Source organism: Geotrypetes seraphini, chromosome 2 (genome assembly GCF_902459505.1).
Source record: "Geotrypetes seraphini chromosome 2, aGeoSer1.1, whole genome shotgun sequence".
NCBI classification, from domain to species: Eukaryota; Metazoa; Chordata; class Amphibia; order Gymnophiona; family Dermophiidae; genus Geotrypetes; species Geotrypetes seraphini.
In genome coordinates, this window is record NC_047085.1 from 339,891,806 (window position 1) to 339,912,541 (window position 20,736).

The 20,736-nt window shown below is 43.8% G+C and overlaps 1 protein-coding gene across 2 annotated transcripts in view; it reads right to left on the reverse strand.

Moving 5' to 3' along the window:
* The window catches only part of LANCL2 (LanC like 2), a 165,125-nt gene that overhangs the window by 44,295 nt on the left and 100,094 nt on the right, over positions 1-20,736 (reverse strand). For both annotated transcript variants that reach the window (XM_033930301.1, XM_033930302.1), the window contains exon 6: positions 6,163-6,309. In XM_033930301.1, coding sequence (XP_033786192.1) covers positions 6,163-6,309 — 147 coding nt within the window. The remainder of the gene's footprint in view (positions 1-6,162; positions 6,310-20,736) is intronic.

Here is a 20,736-nt window from a genome sequence, read left to right on the forward strand (position 1 = left end):
GTAGCAGCACATCAAGGCCATTTTTGATCCAACCCTTCTGTGGGAACTCTTTCAACTATCATCGATTGCTGCAACCTTTTAACAGTACCAAATTCTTTATCAGAATTCGGTCTTCCACCGTGAAAACTATTATGATACAGAGACTGTTCACAAACTATTGTCTGCTTCTGCGTGTATCCCAAAGCAACAATTCATTTTCACAAGGTAGTGTTGTGGTGCAGTGGAAAATATTAAAAACAGGAAACTGCAGAACCAAAAAGGGACTCAACATGGTCCGTGTTTCGATTGACACATCTTCCTCAGGGGTCCGCTTATATGCATAAGATCAAAGTGGATGCACAGAAAGTATGTAGAAGAATCAGATGCCTGGATCGTAAGGCAGCCGCCGTGGAAAGTATCCTCTCATTGCAGAGCTGTAGACAGGTCTCATTGCAGAGCTGTGTTGGGTCCCTTTTCTATGAAGTAAATGTAGATTTTTGTACTGTCGAAAGTACATGTGGATTTGAACTACCAATCGCTACTACAGCACATTTTATTGACTGAAATAAACTGCCTGCATCAAGTACATCGGTTCTGCAGTTTCCTGTTTTGTTTTTTTTCCTGTCTCAACACACACTGCAGACTCGATGGATTCGTTTTAGCTTGTTGACCGCAGTGGGAAATATTTACAACATTTTACATCAACTTCATTCAGGACATGACACATTAAGGGCTCCTTTTACTAAGGTGCGCTAGCGTTTTTAGCGCATGCAGGATTTTAGCGTGCGCTAAACACGCGCTACGCTTCTAGAACTAACTTCATCTCAATGCTGGCGTTAAGGTCTAGCGCATGCGGCAATTCAGCGTGCGCTATTCCGCACGTTAAAGCCCTAATGCACCTTTGTAAAAGGAGCCCTAAATTTCATAAGAATCGGTTGAGTTCTTTGGAAGATATAACAAAAAACATTTTGGTGGGGTTTTTTCGGTTCACAGTGTATATTAGGGAATTCCCTAATTTATGTGCATTAAGTGCAGGCTTCAACAGCGCTGTTTTCCAAAGATGCTTAGCGAAAGTAATACCATGAAACTTGCACAAGTACTTTCACACTAGTCCAGGGGTCCCCAAAGTCCCTCCTTGAGAAACGAATCCAGTCGGGTTTTCAGGATTTCCCCAATGAATATGCATGAGATCTATGTGCATGCACTGCTTTCAATGCACATTCATTGGGGAAATCCTGAAAACCCGACTGGATTCGGCCCTCAAGGAGGGACTTTGGGGACTCCTGCGCTAGTATTTTATAAGAGACTGGACTGTGGTCTTTATCTGCCATCATTTACTATGCTACTTTATGCTATGCACGTAAATGAATGAAATACCAGCTCCTTATAAAATTACCCATAAATATGGTGGAAGAGTGTTTTATACCTGTCAATGGATTACTAATCTTGTGTAGTATGCTATCAGAAACTATAGAGGCTATTTTCAAATTTGCACACAAAGATGTAGTCTCCAAGTAGTTTTATCTGCAGTTTTGTCCTTGGAAAAAAAGTAGTACAGAAATTTGCACTACATGTCTAGATTTGAAAATGCAATCCATGAGCGTTATATCTGCCTCCCTAACCTCAAACATATATATGGCACAGTATACCTTTTACCCAGCAAATTGCTAATCCCCATACAAACTTTGAAACCAGGTAACGACTGAGAAATTATCAAAATATTTTCTGTTTGCTATCCGTACTAGTGCTGCCCGATTCAGGAAAAAAAATTTTGATTCGATTCGATTCAGCCTGTTGAATCAATTTTTCGATTCGATTTTCCTGCCCAATTGGGTGGTGTTTTCCAAACATCCTGGTGGGTTTATTTTATAGTCTCTTCACCCTCTTCACCCTCTCCTATCCACACTGGTCCTGTGGTGTAAACAAAATAAACAAACAAAAAATACTTTTCCTCTCTTTATTAAATCCTAGCTCACGTTTGCGGTCCAACACCAGCTCTGGAAGGATATACATTTCAAATCTGACATATTGTAACCACAAAACAGAAAATAAAATTATTTTTCCTACCTTTTGTTGTCTGGTCATTTTTCAAATCTTGTTGGTCTGGTTGTCTTCTGATCAGGCTCTCCTTCTTTCTTCTTTCTCCGTGCTAACCATCCATCTTCCATCTCTGTCCTCCCTTTCCTCCCCTGGAGGTCTGGCATCTTACTTTTTTTTCATTTCCATCCCCCCGCAGCTGCAACAATGGACCCCACTATCCACAGATCCACCATCTCTCCTTTTCTCATTTACCCTTTCATCCAGCATCTCTCTTCTGTGTTCCTATGCTCCCTCCATGCCCAGCATCTTATCTCTCCCCATATCCAGCTTCTTCTTTCTCTCTTCCTTACCTCCTGTATCCCCTTCCCCAGGTACAGGCTTTCTCCTATTATTTGCTCCTGCCATCCTGCACCTTGCCCACCTACTTTGGAGCAGTATCTGTCCCTCTTGTACCTTTCCCCTTGTGGTCTTGCATTTCTCTCTCCCTTTCTCCATTAGTCCAGCACCTCTCCTCTGCTTTCCTCCCCCTCTTTTTGGTCTCTCTCTTCTCTTCACTTCACCCCAGGTCTGGCATCTCCCCTCCCCTCTCTTACTCCTTCCTCCTCCTCCCTCTGCACAGACCTGCCTCCCCACCGCCAAATGAACTCTTCCTCCTCCTCCCTCTGCACAGGCCTGCCTCCCTGCCCTGAAGGCCTGTTCCCCCCACGAAGGCCTGCTCCCCCCAGGAAGGCACTTTCTCTCTTCCTCCCCGTGCGTAGGCCTGCTCCCTCCCTCCCCCCCGCCGAAGGCACATTTTCTCCTCCTCCCCGTCACGAAGGCCTACTCCCGCTGCAAAGGCCTGCTCCCCCCGCAAATGAACGCCTGCTCCCCCGGCCGCAAAGCACATTTTCTCCTCCCACCGCAAACGAATGCCTGCTCCCCCTGCAGCCTGCACCTTCTCCGCTCTTACCTCCTTAACGCTAATAGGGCAGATTGCAGGCTCATTGTTGTTATAGTGATCCCTGCAGCTGCCTGTGGTCCTCAGCGGCACGTTCTTTCTGCCACGATCCTACCCCTGACGTCAGAGTAGGGGCAGGACATAGCAGAAAGAACGTGCCGCTGAGGACCACAGGCAGCAGCAGGGATCGCTATAACCAGCGAGCCTGCAAGCTGCCCTATTATCCTAAAGGAGGAAAGAGCGGGCAAGCTGGGGGAGGCCTTTCTGACCGACCCTCCCCCGTCAAGCAGGAGCAGCAGCGGATGGCCAGCAAGAGGTAGCGCTGCAGCTCCTACTTTAGGAAGGCACGAGGGAAAGGTCGGCCATTGAATCGGGAGGCTGATTTTTTTTTTTTTAATTGAATCGATTCAAATTGATTCACCTAATTCGAATCGGTGAATCGATTCAAATCGTGAATCGGGCAGCACTAATCCGTACTGTGCCCATCCAACTTTAGCTGTTTAATTGGCCGGACAACCAGTTTTTTTCTATGACATCTATGGAAATTGACACTCCTAATGCAGATGGGATGCCAAAACACATTAGACTGAATGGATATCAGTGTAACAGGAAGTACTGGTCTGCTGCATTTGTGTTTTTAAAATATTTATATATTGATAAAAAAGGATAAAGTTTTGTGATTTTGGGCTTTTTTATACTGCTTTTGCTTTGGATTTTTATCTCAAGGCAATTCCCACAAACTCCTAAAGATGAAGCCTGCTATTTGTATGACCCTCATCAAAACATCTCAGCAAAAAGCCATGTCCCCAAAACACCACTGGTTCTCCTCTATGCCTTTCTTGTTTATGAGTGCTAATCGTTTCCTCATCTATAAAAATGTTAAAAGTTTTATTGTATGATTTTAAGGCACTTAGGCCTTGATTCTATAAATGGCGCCTAACTTCTAGGTGTTGTTGAGTGCAATTGTCAAGCATTCACTAGGTGCCATTTATAGAATCACATCCAAGCAGTTTTAGGTGCCAGTGGGCGTTGAAACTTTAGACACACTCCCATTTAGGCCAGGATTTTACATTACATTACATTACATTAGTGATTTCTATTCCGCCTGTGCCTTGTGGTTCTAGGCGGATTACAATTAGAAGAGATCTGGACATTACCGAGAGAATTACATAACAACGAAACAAGTAGTTTACATATTGTGGTAGAGAATTACAAATTAGAGGATATATGGAGTTTTTCCGATAGAATTACTTAGCTAGATTCAGTAATTACAGGATACAGTGGAGAATAACAATATATTCGGGTAACAGAAGAAAGTTACCTTACTTGAAGGGATAGGATTGTTGGATAGCGATGGGTGATGCTTATTTGGGAATCTAATATTTTTGGCTGGTGAGGTTCGAGGAGTTGACTGATGTGTTATTCACGGGGGAGAGAGCTTGTGCGATTAGGGAGGAGCTTGGTAAGTAAGGACGTGTTTTTTGAATAGGAATGTTTTGATTTCTTTTTGAAATACTTTGATGTCTGTTGTATTGATCATCAGATTGGTGAAGGTGGGGTCAATTTTTGCTGCCTGTGTCGCTAGAAGGCTGTCATAAAGTTTCTTACGTCGGGTATCTTTATGAGGGGGGAAGGTGAATAGGTTCTGAGTTCTCCTTGATCTGGGTACTCGGTAGCGGTAAAGGCGGTTGTTTAGGTAACTGGGGGCGGTACCGTGGGTTACTTTAAATAGTAGGCAATAGAGTTTGAATTGGGTTCTTGCTTTTATCAGGAGCCAGTGAGAGTCTACATAGGCGGGGTGATGTGGTCAAATTTGCTAAGAGAGTAGATGAGTCTGATGGCTGTGTTCTGAACGGTCTGTAGTTGTTTTATCATGTTGTTTGGGCATGGTAGGTAGAGGCTATTGCAGTAATCTAAGGAACTAAGTGTGAGGGATTGTACAATGATCTTGTAGTGTTCTTTGGTAAAGAATTTTCTTATTTTTCTTAGGTTTCGCATGGTGAAGAATGCTTTTTGTATGATTTTATTTATTTGTGTTTGCATTGTGCAGCATCTGTCTAATTTTCTTGGTTTAAATGAGTGCGCCTAAGTCAAATCACACCCAAAATCTGCCCCTAACCAATCCTACTTGCTAGTAGGTGCCTCAGAGTAAATGACTACCTCAAAGTTGTAGGCGCCTACCAGATAATTAATTTAAAAAATTTTTTTTTTTTTAATGGCACTTCAATTAATGTTACTGATTTAGCCAAGTAAGAAGTTAAGCGCTTAGATCACCTAAGCGCGCTGATCTGGGCACCTAACTTTAGCAGCCATGTATAGAATCTTGGCCTCAGTAAACAAGAACAGTACAGAAAACAGAAAGTTAAATACAAGTTTTTTAGTAGTTTTGTTTTCAAAGGTGGTCCGAAGCTTTTGGTGTTTTTGTTAGGTGAGAAAGGAGTGACCTATTATCAATGCATAATCATGGTCTTTCTTAATTTGAGATTTTGATGACCCCTGATTCAGGCTCTAGCTGAAACATGGCCAAATCCAAGTTTTTCTTCAATTGAGCTGGCGTTAGTTCTAGAAGCATAGTACACGGTGTAGCACGTGGTAATTTCCTGCGTGCGCTAAAAACACTAGCGCACCTTAGTAAAAAGAGCCCTAAGATAAGTACTATTTAAATTAAATTATTATGAGTGATATTTATTGAAATATATACAAAAATCATAACAAAAAACCCCAAAATATTAAATTAATTGATCCTATGAAGATTGGGTTTTTGTGATTTGTTTCACATTAACCATTGAGGCATTTTTACTAAAAAAAGAATGAATATATAAATATTTTATATGTCTATGTCTACTGGAATTTAAAGTTTATGCTGCATTTATGTGGATTATGACATTGAACTTTTAATAAAATCTGTATCCGGAATATCATTCTCCACTGATTCTTTTGTTGCTGTTAATTTATAAAAAGGCACATGGGCACCTATGTTGCCTTAAAAATAAGCCTAAATTTGGCTTTTTTTGGACACCACACACAGGCACCATTTATAAAATTCCTTCATGATGTCAGGTCTCATCTGGAATCACAATCAAGAGAGGCCTAGAGAAAACTGGAATCTAAACACAGTCACTAGGACTCTGCAATAAAAAAACGCCGTGGCACATTTCATTATAAAAGATGTTATCTGATATTCCTGTAATGTATCCCTCACCCACCTGCATTAGCACATAGTAGATTCCAGCCATGCCATGAGCTGCTCCAACATACTGCTTTTTGTGCCACTGATACAGCAAAGGACAGCGTTCACTTTTGCGTTCTTCCCTTGACAGATTTTTACCCGATTCAATGATGGCATCCACGAGCTAGTGTTTGACAAAATGACAAAACTATTGTGAGAAAATAAAATTTCAGTGTCCTCTTTTTTTTTAATACTTTTATCTCTTTAAGTAATTAAGGAAAGCTTGAGAAATTCGGCACAATAAAAATTCTGCGCAATAAAAAAAACTAAAGTATGAATACTTTCAAATAATCTTTCACTTTGATCCAAATCTCAGAACAACTACCAGATGGATTAATATAAAAAGAATGGCTGATATCCTAATACACTGCTTATTGAACCTTCTCTTTGACACCATAGGAAGAAAATAAACTTCACATTCTTTTTTTTCTGGCTCATTTAAATGGGGTCAGATTTGGTACATATCTTCTCCATTATATGATTCTCAGGATATTCTAATGATTATGAGTATAGATGAGGTCTGTATGCAAATCTATTTCATTTTATATGCAGTAAGGATATACCTAATAACCTGACTAGCTGATGCTTATGACACCATCAGTTGATTTTCCAGGGGGACCTTTCTGCAAAAGTCCATCGATTTTCCTTTGGAAAACAAGTGAAGAAAGCATGGTTCTCTGGATTTATTCCTGTGCATGGATGTCTCCAAATGGGTGGTATATCTGTGCTATTTCTCTCTGTGTATCTGACCTAGAGGGGAGAGGTGATCTGAATGGGTACTTCCTAAACATTCCATTGGTTTGGAAAGAGAAATAAAATGAAACAAAGGGCTCCTTTTACTAAGCAGCGTTAATGTTTTTAGCACGTGCTGGCCCCCGCGCTACGTGCCAAGAACTAACGTCAGCTCAATGGTGGCGTTAACGTCTAGCATGCAGGGCAATTCAGTGTGCGTTAAAACCGCTAGCTCAATTTAGTAAAAGGAGCCCAAAGTGTCACTATTAATTGGAAAACTTTGAAAATGATGCATTTTTGTTCTTTCCAATCCAACAGAAGCAGGAAAGAATTACGGAATATAAAAGGAGTAGAATGTCTGTTTGTCTGGGGGGAAAATAACTCTCAAATATTAACCGGATAAAATTTGGCATGAGTGAAAACTGGTGAGAAGGCCCAATAAGTTTGAAGATGAGCCAACTCAGACAATGGTTGCAAGAAAAATAAGTACCTCCCCTTCAAAAAAATGGCTCAATGCATATTATAGGAGAAGTGGAAAAAAAAAGAAAGAAAGGAATGGGATACAACTTGACATGTAGGAAAAAAATCAGTAAAAAGATATAAAAAGGGCAATTCTATAATGGTGCTTATATTTAGGTTGAAGGCGGGAGGTAAGTGGGTAGGAGGTAATATTCTGTAATGGAACCTCGGCACCTAAGTTCGGTTACAAAATACTAACCAAACCTAGTACTGGAACACCTAATATTTAGGTGCTCATACTTATTCCAGCTCGGTAACTGTTATAAGTGAGGGTGACTAAATGTGGCAGGGATACAGACTACTGTAAGTGCAAGTTACACACAGAGTGTACACCCTCCTTGCAAAAATGCACTTAGGCCTAGATGCACAAAAGTCATAGAAACATAGAAGATGACGGCAGAAAAGGGCTACAGCCCATCAAGTCTGCCCACTCTGCTTACCCACCCCCTGTCTATACCCTAATGACCCAATTTCCTTATCTTGACCCTCGTAGGGATCCCACATGGGTATCCCATTTATTCTTAAAGTCTGGCACGTTGTCTGCCTCGATCACCTGCACTGGAAGCTTGTTCCAATGATCAACCACTCTCTCTGTGAAGAAATACTTTCTGGTGTCGCCATGAAATTTTCCGCCCCTGAGTTTGAGCGGGTGCCCTCTTGTGGCCGAGGGTCCCTTGAGAAAGAAAATATCATCTTCCACTTTGACACGTCCCGTGAGGTACTTAAATGTTTCGATCATGTCTCCCCTCTTCCTACGTTCCTCAAGAGTGTAGAGCTGCAATTTGTTCAGTCTCTCTTCGTACGAGAGACCCTTGAGCCCCGAGATCATCCTGGTGGCCGTCCGTTGAACCGATTCAATTCTGCGCACATCTTTACTGTAATGTGGCCTCCAGAATTGCACACAGTACTCCAGATGAGGTCTCACCATGGCCCTGTACAACGGCATTATGACTTCAGGCTTTCGGCTGACGAAACTTCTATTGATACAACCCAATATCTGCCTTGCCTTAGATGAAGCCTTCTCCACTTGATTGGCAGTTTTCATGTCTGCACTGATGATTACTCCTAAATCTCGTTCTGCTGAAGTCCTAGTTAAAGTTTCTCCGTTCAAGAAGTACATCCTGCATGGATTTCCGCTTCCGAGGTGCATGACCTTACATTTCTTAGCATTGAAGCCTAGCTGCCAGGTTGAGGACCAACTTTCCAATGTAAGCAGGTCCTGCGCCATATAATTCTGTAAACTGCATTCACTTACTATATTACATAGTTTGGCGTCATCGGCGAATAGTGTTATTTTACCTTGAAGCCCTTGAGTCAGATCCCCTATTACCGACTGGATCGCTGTTGGCCAATTCCTCAACAGCAATCGATGCACAAACAAGTTTGCATGCAAATGATTTGCATGGAGGTGCAAATCGTTCGCATGCAAACGTGATTAATTCAATCGCTCAGTGAGTGATTTGCACATGCGCAAAGCCCTAACAGTAGTGACAGGTAAGAAGCCTCCTGTCATTGCTGTTAGGGTTTCTGGGTTTATTTTTTTAATGGCACAGATGTACCATTAAAAAAAAAGCCCCCTGCTCCATGCCCTCCCAACCTGTGCGACCACCCCAAGTCGCTGTCCATCCCCCCGCTGCCGCAGACCTGCAGCAAATTAGCAGGAGGGATGCCCTGTAGTCTCTCAATTCAAGGGAAAAGTCTTGAAATAATAATAACCCATTAATAACTCATTAGGCCTAAGACCCCATCTGTGGTCTTTGACTGCTACACCCCAGTCTACAAAGTCTCTCTCTCTGGGCTACCAGATTTGGTCCAAGCCAGACCTCAGAACAGGGCTCATACATATTCAGATATAGAAAGGTTGGCTTACCTCAGCCATGCGGAGTATCTGGATGCACATAGTTAAGGCGGATGCCGAGGATCACTTCTTCCTTCTCTGGGCCTGTCTAGCCCAACTCTAGCCCCTACCTTTTATATTTCCTAGCATCTGTGTGATAGTGCCTGAGAATCTCAGGGTTGTGAAACAATGCGACAAGGCAGTTATCAAAACCAAAAAGATGCTTGGCTGCACAGAGAGGAGCATAACCATCAGAATAAAAGCACTGATAATGACCTTGTACAAGTCGTTGGCGAGATAAATTTTGGAGGTAGTATTTTGTCAAGGATGTAAAAAAAGACTTGAAGCATTTTAGAGGAAAAGTGACCAAAATGGTATGGGGTCACAGAGAGTTTCAAGTTTATTAAAATTTTGATAAAACTCTAATCATAAATTCTAAGCTTTTTTTTTTTAAAAAAAGGGGAACATTTATCATACTAAATAATGACTGGGCAAAACTTGACAGACGTAAAAAAAAAAAAAATAATAAGAGGAAAGTGTGTGTTGGGGGGGGAGGGTACTACAATTTAAAAGGAAAGGAGGACGTATAGGGTAAAAACAGAAGGGCAGTAAAGCAGATCATGTTGATAAGTTGAAGGGGATCAAGTTGATAATCAATCAGGGCAGGCACAAAAGTCATTTAGCATTTAAGGCTTCCCTTAAATTTATTTAAATTTTTTTCAGCCCTTATATGTGGAGGTAGAAAGCATGGTGAATGCCTGGAATGCTCTTCCATAAGAAGGTGTAGTGTCAAAAATATTGATGGAATTAAAAAAAGAACCTTGGATAAACACAGATCTATCATAATAAAACCCTTAGCACGCATGCACACTTTAAACTCTGTGCCTCCGTGCTTTGTGCTTCCGTGCCGCCGCATGCGCAGTAGAAGAAGCGTACGCGTGCGTCGGTTTCATGCGTCGGTTTAATAATCTCGCCTTCTGCCGCCGATCACCTATGCCGGCGTCAGCTGATTTCCTGCCTCCTGCCCCGATCGCCGACTAACTTCCTGCCTTCTGCCGGGACTCCTCTTCTTTTCACCCCCGGACCAGCAGTGGCAGCTAGCTTTAGTTTAGCTTTAGCCGTGGTTTCATCAAGCAGCCACGGGGCTTTTGCTAGGCCGGCTCACTTTGATGATGCGAGGCGGGCCGGCCTAGCAAAAGCCCCGAAGCTGCCTGATGAAACCACGACCAAAGCTAAACTAAAGCTAGCTGATACAGGACAGGGTGAGCAGGGAAGGGAGAAGGGGTACTGCTGGACAGGGGAGAGGTAAAAGGAAGGGAGAACATGGATAGGGGTGAGGTAAAAGGAAGGGAGAAGGGGTACTGCTGGACAGGGCGGAGGTAAAAGGAAAGGAGAAGAGGTGCTGCTGGACCTAGCAGAAAGAGAGGGAAATGAAAGGCGCTACACACTGGAGGTGAGGGTGAGATGCTGCATGGGGAGAGAGCAGGTTGGGTTGGTGGGGGAAGAGAGATGCCACTGAGGGAAGAGGCAATGACAGAGAGAGAAAGTGTGCAGGAGGCAGAAAGTGTTGGACGTGGAGAGGGTGAGATGGATGGGGAAGGCAGAAAGGAGGGAAGGAGAAATGTTACACTGGGGAAGGGGGAGAGGGCAGAGAGTGAAAAGTTGGACTTCAGGGACCAGACGGACTCCATCTGACCAGTAGGGGTAAGAACGTCTTCGGACACCAACTAGCCCGCCTGCTTCACAGGGCTTTAAACTAGGTAAGTCGGGGGAGGGTACCCATTCACATATTAGTGCAGAAAGGAATTATCCTGATGAGGTGAGTCGAAACTCCGCTTCCATGTCCAAGGTAAGTACCCACATTGCAAACAGTTCTTTGGGAGTCACACCGACTCGGGTAGGATACGCCTCACAGGGACTTAGCAAACACAAGATATGGAGGGCCATGTATGTCAATGCACACAGTTTAGGTAACAAAATTCTAGAATTGGAGGCTGAAATAAGGAATGCCAACCTAGATGTGGTGGCAATATCTGAAACTTGGTTCACGGACTCACATGGGTGGGATATGGCTATACCGGGCTACAATCTACTTCGTCAGGACAGAGAGGGCAGGTTAGGAGGGGGGCTAGCTCTATACATTAAAGAGGACATCAAAACCGCCAGGATCACAGATGTCAAGTACACCGGGGAGTCCCTCTGGGTAAACCTGGCAAGAGGCAGAGAAAAATGCCTGTATCTAGGTGTGGTATACAGACCCCCAAGACAACTGGAAGACATGGATGCAGAATTAATTGATTAATTAATAGAGAATATCACTCTACGAGGAGAAGCTGTACTGCTAGGGGACTTCAATATGCCTGATGCAGACTGGAACTCATTTTCAGCGACAACCAGCGGTAGCAGGAGGCTCTTAACCTCCATAAAGGGAGCACGTCTCAAACAAATGGTAACGGAGCCCACTAGGGCCCAGGCGATCCTCGACCTGGTACTCACCAACGGGGAAAGCGTCTCAGAGGTCTCAGTAGGAGATACGCTAGCCTCCAGCGACCACAACATAGTATGGTTCAACCTTAGGAAAGGCTTCCCTAGATCAAACACGAAAACAAAGGTACTCAATTTCCGGGGCACAGACTTTGCACGCATGGGAGATTTCGTCCATCAGACGCTGCAGGACCAAGCGGAGACCGATGATGTAGAAGCTAAGTGGTTAACACTGAAATCAACCATACATGAAGCAACTAGCCGCTTCATAAAATCAGTAAATAAATGACAAAGAAACAATAAACCCCAATGGTTCACCGCGGAGATCTTGCACCTCATTAAGGAGAAGAAAAAAGCGTTTCTCTCCTACAAGCGCACGGAGAAAAGAGAGGCAAAAGTAGAATATAGGACCAGGTCTACAGCGGTCAAAATGGCAGTTAGGGAGGCAAAACTTCAAGTGGAAGAAATTCTGGCAAAAAACATTAAAAAGGGGGACAAATCCTTCTTCAGGTATATTAGTGACAGAAAAAGGAACACAGGCGGGATAGTACGCCTTAGAAGACCGGACGGAAGTTACGTGGAAGCAGATTCCGATAAAGCCGAACTTCTGCTCAGTCTTCACCTGTGAGGCACCGGGACACGGTCCGCAGTTGAAGGCAACACAAAGCACAGAAGACCCGTTTCAGAATTTTGAGTTCACACCAGGTGAAGTTTACAGTGAACTGGCAAGACTCAAGGTGACAAAGCCATGGGACCAGACAATTTGCACCCAAGAGTGCTCAGAGAATTGAGCGATGTCCTGGTGAAACCGTTGGCTGAGCTATTCAATCTCTCCCTAAGTAAGGGGAAAGTTCCCCTGGACTGGAAATTAGCTAATGTCGTTCCTCTGCATAAAAAGGGTTGCAGGGCAGAGGCTGCGAATTATAGACCGGTGAGTCTCACATCAATAGTGTGCAAACTCATGGAAACACTAATTAAAAGCAAATTGGACACAATCTTGAATGAAGGGAATCTTTGGGATCCCAGTCAGCATGGGTTCACCAAGGGTAGGTCCTGCCAATCCAATCTCATCAGCTTCTTTGACTGGTTAACAAGAAAGTTGGACTTGGGAGAGTCTTTGGACGTCGTGTACCTGGACTTCAGTAAAGCTTTTGACAGTGTCCCACACCGCAGGCTGCTAAGCAAGATGGAATCGATGGGGTTAGGAGAGACACTAACTGCATGGGTCAATGATTGGCTGAGTGGCAGACTTCAGAGGGTGGTGGTTAATGGTACCCTCTCTAAAACATCGGAGGTGACCAGTGGAGTGCCGCAGGGCTCGGTCCTGGGTCCACTCCTTTTCAACATATTCATAGGGGATCTGACTCAAGGGCTTCAAGGTAAAATAACACTATTCGCCGATGACGCCAAACTATGTAATATAGTAAGTGAATGCAGTTTACAGAATTATATGGCGCAGGACCTGCTTACATTGGAAAGTCGGGCCTCAACCTGGCAGCTAGGCTTCAATGCTAAGAAATGTAAGGTCATGCACCTCGGAAGCGGAAATCCATGAGGACGTACTTCTTGAACGGAGAAACTTTAACTAGGACTTCAGCAGAACGAGATTTAGGAGTAATCATCAGTGCAGACATGAAAACTGCAAATCAAGTGGAGAAGGCTTCATCTAAGGCAAGGCAGATATTGGGTTGTATCAATAGAAGTTTCGTCAGCCGAAAGCCTGAAGTCATAATGCCGTTGTACAGGGCCATGGTGAGACCTCATCTGGAGTACTGTGTGCAATTCTGGAGGCCAAATTACAGTAAAGATGTGCGCAGAATTGAATCGGTTCAACGGACAGCCACCAGGATGATCTTGGGGCTCAAGGGTCTCTCGTACGAAGAGAGACTGAACAAATTGCAGCTCTACACTCTTGAGGAACGTTGGGAGAGGGGAGACATGATCGAAACATTTAAGTACCTCACGGGACGTGTCGAAGTGGAAGATGATATTTTCTTTCTCAAGGGACCCTCGGCCACAAGAGGGCACCCCCTCAAACTCAGGGGCGGAAAATTTCATGGCGACACCAGAAAGTATTTCTTCACAGAGAGAGTGGTTGATCATTGGAACAAGCTTCCAGTGCAGGTGATCGAGGCAGACAGCGTGCCAGACTTTAAGAATAAATGGGATACCCATGTGGGATCCCTACGAGGGTCAAGATAAGGAAATTGGGTCATTAGGGCATTGACAGGGGGTGGGTAAGCAGAGTGGGCAGACTTGATGGGCTGTAGCCCTTTTCTGCCGTCATCTTCTATGTTTCTATGACTCATGGAGAGAGGGAGAGATAGATGTTGGTTGGGGGAGGGAAGGTGGACCAAAGGAGAAGCATGCAGGAGGCCCTGGAAACATAGTTAAAACCACAGAAAAATAAAGTCACCAGACAAAATGATTTTATTTTTCATACAGTGATTGAAACGTGTCAGTTTTGAGAAAGGAAAGATGTTAAACTGTGAGGACCGCAAAAAAAAAAATAGGGTACTTGGAGGGCTGCAGAAAAAAATAGTTAATGTCTTATTAAAGAAAGTTAATGTCTTATTAAAGTTAATGTCTTATTAAAGAAATGACAATTTTGTATGAGGTAAAAACTCTTATTCTAGCACCCATTAATGTAACGGGCTTAAAGACTAGTGATTGAATAAAAGTATAGAGAATTTCTTATATAAATTTCACATGTTAAAGAATTTTTTTGGGGGGAGGAAGAGAGGTATAGAGGGAAACAGAGTGCACTGGTCATCAGTTAAAATTCAACAGGCAAAGGGAGAGGGAGAGATAAGGAGTTTGCACTGAGCAACAGCCTTTCTGAGCAGCCTGAATGGGCCATATTGATCTTTATCTGCCATCATTTTACTACATTACTGAGAACACCATTAAGGTTCTGCCGTGTTGTAATTGTATGAAAGTGAGCGAGACAAGCAGCTGAGGAGTGTAATGAAACCTGGTTGGCTTTTTCCATTAAAAGAGCCCAAGAGAGAAAATTCTCTTTAAATTGTAGCACACTTGCCAAGTTTAGATCAGTTAATAAAATTACCTGTCAGCAGAAACTTTTAAAGGAGCCCAGTGACAATGTGGATGTCTCCTGATCTGTTCTACATGCTCTTGTGTTTTTGCCTAGTTGACTTATAGTTGTTTGTATTCCACTACTGTTAATAAACATATGTTTTAAAAAAAAAAAAAGAAATGAAGAGTTTGGCAATGGCTAAATAAACCTTTAAACTTATGTAGTAAGTATGATTCAAGGTATCTGAATAGAGGACGCATATGAGCCTTTGTCCAAGGAACTATCACGGATCCTAGTATCTGGAGATAGTGCCAAGTTGTAGGAATTAACTGCCAATACATTTTCATGCTGAATTTAATTCTCAAATTCTCAGAAGTTCATATGCTCAGAGACATAAAGCTCCTAGGAAATGTGTCCCCAGTAAGGAGCTTGCCACCCATTCACTGCATATGAAGCAACATATAATTTGCTTCTATATGGGTATACAGAACTCATAAACCAAAGAAATAAAACAAAACAACACTTTTAGTAACATAGTAGATGAAGGCAGATAAAGACCCGAATGGTCCATCCAGTCTGCCCAACCTGATTTAATTTAATTTTTTTTTTTTTCTTCTTAGCTATTTCTGGGCAAGAATCCAAAACTCTACCCAGTACTGTGCTTGGGTTCTAACTGCCGAAATCTCCATCAAATCTCACTCCAGCCCATCTACACCCTCCCAGCCATTGACGCTCTCCCCAGCCCATCCTCAACCAAAAGGCCATATACAGACACATACCATGCAAGTCTGCCCAGTACCAGCCTTAGTTCTTCAATATTTACTATTATTTTCTGATTCTAGATCCTGTGTGTTCATCCCACGCTTCTTTGAACTCAATCACCGTTTTCCTCTCCTCTACCTCTTTTGGGAGCGCATTCCAGGCATCCACCACCCTCTCCGAAGACGAGGGCAGTGCCAAAGGAGTGGGCAGTGCTGACACAAGTGCATTAAAAGAAGCTTCAGAAGTTGTGAGTTTCTCTTCAATGACAGAGACAAAACCGAACACTGCATAGAATTTTCAGAGAACCACAGTGCGAATCTCAGTCTCAGTGAATCAAAGTTTCTGACATCTATTACTATTAACGATCAACAACCACATTGGGCTCCCCTGAGGAAGATTTTTAAACCATAGAGCCACAGGTAATTCCCCGTGGTCCGCGTTGGGACCCCTTAAAATCAACATAAGATAAGTGTTGTTTTATTTACTTCTTTGGTTTATGAGTTTTGCATACCCACATAGAAGCAAATTATATGTAGTTTCATATGCAATGATTGAGTGGCAAGCTCCTTACTGGGAATAAATTTCCCAGGAGCTTTATGTCTCTGAGCATATGAACTTCTGAGAATTAAATTCAGCATGAGGGAGTATTGGCAGTTATTTCAATAATTTACTTACTTACTATTTTGTTTGGAATATTCCCTGGATTTATAATTTGTGATTGAAGTTGTAGGAATTGGCATTATCAGAAGTCTGAAATCTCCTTTGTAAGCTTCAATTTAAGTGGCTGGGAAAGAAAGACATGACCTTGGTGAACGTTTGGGGTGTTGTTGCCAACCCAAAGGGGAGTGTCGAGAATGGATGTCGTCTCTCCAGCACATAAAATCTCAGGAATCACCTGTTTCCGGAAATATGGCAATGTGCAGGTCGACTTTCATCAAATCTAGGGAAGTTAGAAATTAGCCTGGGATTTCGCCCTACAGGACGGGTCGGTGACTCTCGAGCTCGGTTGCTTGTTGTTTGCTTGAGGGGTGCTTGGTGTATGCTTGGTGTGGTTTGTGTGGAATGTTTGAGAGGGATGATTTTGTCTGCTGGATGAGTGAGGGATGGTTGCGTGGGGGATTTCTACTTTTGAAAAATGATTTTGCAGTCTTTGGTATCTTTTAGGAGGGTCTTTTGATGCACGTCTCTGAGCCCGAATTGGAAGGGTTCTCCCTTTTTATCTTGCTGATTTTGTATTCATTCCTAGTGATTGTTTCGATTGCACCTCTCCTGTTGTACGGTTTTGTATCTACCAGCGATTTACTCTTCCTCTGTACTAGTACTTTGGTCCTCAGTTTGGGCCTTGTTGTTTGTTTTTTTTGACTGCTTTCTCAATAAAAATTAATCCTTGTGCCACAGGATTCAGCTTAGACATTGTTTTGGCTACCTTTACCTTCAGTAGCATCCCAGTACTCCATGACAAAAACACTCATATCAGGATGCCAGGGAAAAGAAATAGGCTGCACACTTACACTTCTCCTTCCGTATTCGCGGTTTCAGCATTCGCGGTTTCGATTATTCACGGTTTTTAGCTTGCTGGCTCTTCCCTCAAATTACATCAGCTTGCATAGAGAAATCGCTGATTCCCAGCACTTTCTTCACCGTGTTTTGCCTCTCCTTCAGGAACAGACCAGGTCTCCCACCATATTATTCGCAGTTTCACCATATTCATGATGATTTTTAATAGAAAACAGTGAATAATATATGAAAAAGTTATTCACGGTTTTTCTGTATTTGCGGTTCTGTTAATCCCCTATCACAGCGAATACGGAGGGAGAAGTGTACTCCGCTCAGGATAGAACACCAAGTGGAAGGCGGTCTGCTGGGAGTCTAACTGTAACACCCGCAGGGAGTCAGTAATGAGCTCATTGTATCTCTGAAATGCTTCCGGATATACCTAACTACTCTCGGCTTACTAATGTAATTTGAAAGTTTTTTCTGTAACATCGCTGTCTGTGTACAATCTCTTCCTCTGTAAACCGCTCTGAACTGCTTGTAGTATTGCGGTATACAAAAAGCACAGTTACAGGCAGATATTCTTGACTGATGGGTGACGGCACCGACGGAGCCCCGGAACGGACAATTTTAGAGTGATTGCACTCTAAGAACTTGGAAAGTTCTGGTAGGCCGCACCGCGCACGCGCGAGTGCCTTCCCGCCCGACAGAGGCGCGCGGTCCCCAGTTAGGATAAGCCAGCTAAGAAGCCAACCTGGGGAGGTGGGAGGGACGCAAGAATATCTGCCTGCTGTCCCTGGATAACACCTGTTACGGTAAGTAACTGTGCTTTATCCCAGGACAAGCAGGCAGCATATTCTTGACTGATGGGTGACCTCCAAGCTAACAAAAAGAGGGATGGAGGGAAGGTTGGCCATTAGGAAAACAAATTTTGCAAAACAGATTGGCCGAAGTGTCCATCCCGTCTGGAAAAAGCATCCAGACAATAATGAGATGTAAAAGTATGAACTGAGGACCAAGTAGCAGCCTTGCAGATTTCCTCAATAGGAGTAGAACGGAGGAAAGCTACAGATGCTGCCATGGCTCGGACTCTATGGGCAGTGACAGAACCTTCCAGTGTCAGTCCGGTCTGAGCATAACAGAATGAAATGCACGCTGCTAGCCAATTAGACAACGTACGTTTAGAAACAGGACGTCCCAATTTATTTGGATCAAATGACAGGAAGAGCTGGGGAGCTGATCTGTGGGGCTTAGTACGCTCTAAATAGTAAGCTAGAGCCCTTTTACAGTCCAAAGTATGTAGAGCCTGTTCTCCAGAATGCGAGTGAGGTTTCGGAAAGAAGACAGGCAGAACAATGGATTGGTTGAGATGAAAATCAGAGACAACCTTAGGGAGAAACTTTGGATGTGTACGCAGAACCACCTTGTCATGATGAAAGATTGTAAAAGGTGGATCCGCAACTAGTGCATGTAGCTCACTGACCCTCCTGGCAGAGGTAAGAGCAATAAGGTAAAGTACCTTCCAAGTGAGGAACTTGAAAGAAGCAGTAGCTAAGGGTTCAAATGGAGGCTTCATTAAAGCGGATAGAACTACATTGAGATCCCAGATAACAGGAGGGGCTTTAAGAGGTGGTTTCACATTAAAAAGACCCAACATAAACCTGGACACCAAGGGATGAGCTGAGATGATTTTTCCATGGACTGGCTCATGAAAAGCCGCAATAGCACTGAGGTGGACTCTGATTGAAGTGGATTTGAGACCAGAGTCTGACAACGAAAGAAGATAGTCCAACAAGGTCTCCACTGCAAGGGAAGTGGGATCATGGTGATGAAGAAGACACCAGGAAGAAAAACGTGTCCACTTCTGATGGTAACATTGCAGAGTGGCCGGCTTCCTGGAGGCATTCAGAATTGAACGAACAGGCTGAGATAAAAGGGAATCACTCGAAGTCAGCCCGAGAGATACCAAGCTGTCAGGTGCAGAGACTGGAGGTTGGGATGCAGAAGGGTTTCCTGATGCTGTGTAAGCAGAGAAGGATACAGTGGCAGAAGAAAAGGTTCTCTGGAACTGAGCTGAAGTAGAAGGGAGAACCAATGTTGCCTGGGCCACCTCGGAGCTATCAGAATCATGGTGGCTCGTTCCCTCTTGAGCTTGAATAAGGTCCTCAACATGAGAGGGAGAGGAGGGAAAGCATACAGGAACAGATTTGACCAATCTAGGAGAAACGCATCCGCTGCCAGACGGTGAGGCGAGTATAGTCTGGAGCAGAATAGGGGCAGCTGGTGATTGTGAGGAGCTGCAAAGAGGTCTATCTGAGGAGTGCCCCATTGAGCGAAGATGGACTGAAGAGTCACAGGATCGAGTGTCCACTCGTGAGGTTGGAGAATTCTGCTGAGTTTGTCTGCTAAGGAATTCTTTTCTCCCTGAATGTAAATCGCTTTCAGGAATAGATGATGATTTATGGCCCAAGTCCAGATTTTCTGGGCTTCCTGGCACAAGAGGCGAGAACCCGTTCCGCCTTGCTTGTTGATGTAGTACATCGCCACCTGATTGTCTGTGCACAGGAGCAGAACTTGAGGGAAGAGAAGATGTTGGAAAGCCTTGAGGGCATAAAACATTGCTCTGAGTTCCAGGAAATTGATGTGGTGCTTCTTTTCCTGGGCTGTCCACAGACCTTGAGTTTGGAACTCGTTCAAATGAGCTCCCCAAGCATACGGGGAGGCATCGGTTGTGATGACTAGTTGATGAGGAGGTAGATGGAATAGAAGACCTCTGGATAGATTTGAGGATACCAACCACCATTGCAGAGACTGACGAAGAGATGATGTCACAGATATGTGACGTGAGCAAGGATCCGTCGCTTGGGACCACTGGGTAGCAAGGGTCCATTGAGGTGTGCGCAGGTGAAGACGTGCCAGAGGAGTGACATGCACTGTTGAAGCCATGTGTCCCAATAGTATCATCATTTGTTTGGCAGAGATGGAACTTTGAAGAAGAACCTGTTGACACAAAACCTGAAGAGTGTGGAGCCGGTTGGACGGCAGGAATGCTCTCATGAGGATCGTGTCCAGCACTGCTCCAATGAATTGAAGTCTCTGAGTGGGGATGAGATGAGATTTGGGAAAATTGACCTCGAACCCCAGAATCTGTAAGAACAAGATGGTTTGATTGGTGGCCAGTAGCACTGTTTGAGGAGAGTTGGCCTTTATCAACCAATCGTCCAGGTAAGGAAAAACTTGTAGATGATGTGAACGAAGGAAAGCAGCCACCACAATCAGACATTTGGTGAACACTCTTGGATATGAAGCAAGTCCGAAGGGGAGAACCTTGTATTGGTAATGACAGTGATTGATCATGAAGCGGAGATACTGTCTGGAGGCTAGATGGATGGGAATATGAGTGTAAGCCTCCTTGAGGTCGAGGGAGCATAGCCATTCGCCCTGATTGAGAAGAGGATAAAGAGTCGCTAAAGAAAGCATCTTGAATTTTTCCTTGACCAAGCATTTGTTGAGATCTCAAAGATCTAAGATGGGCCTGAGATCTCCTGTTTTCTTTGGAACTAGAAAGTAACGGGAGTAAAATCCCTGACCTTTCTGGTCTAGAGGAACTTCTTCTATGGCGTTTAGAAGAAGAAGGGATTGAACCTCTTGTATCAGGAGAGAGGATTGATGAGTGTTCAAAGCAG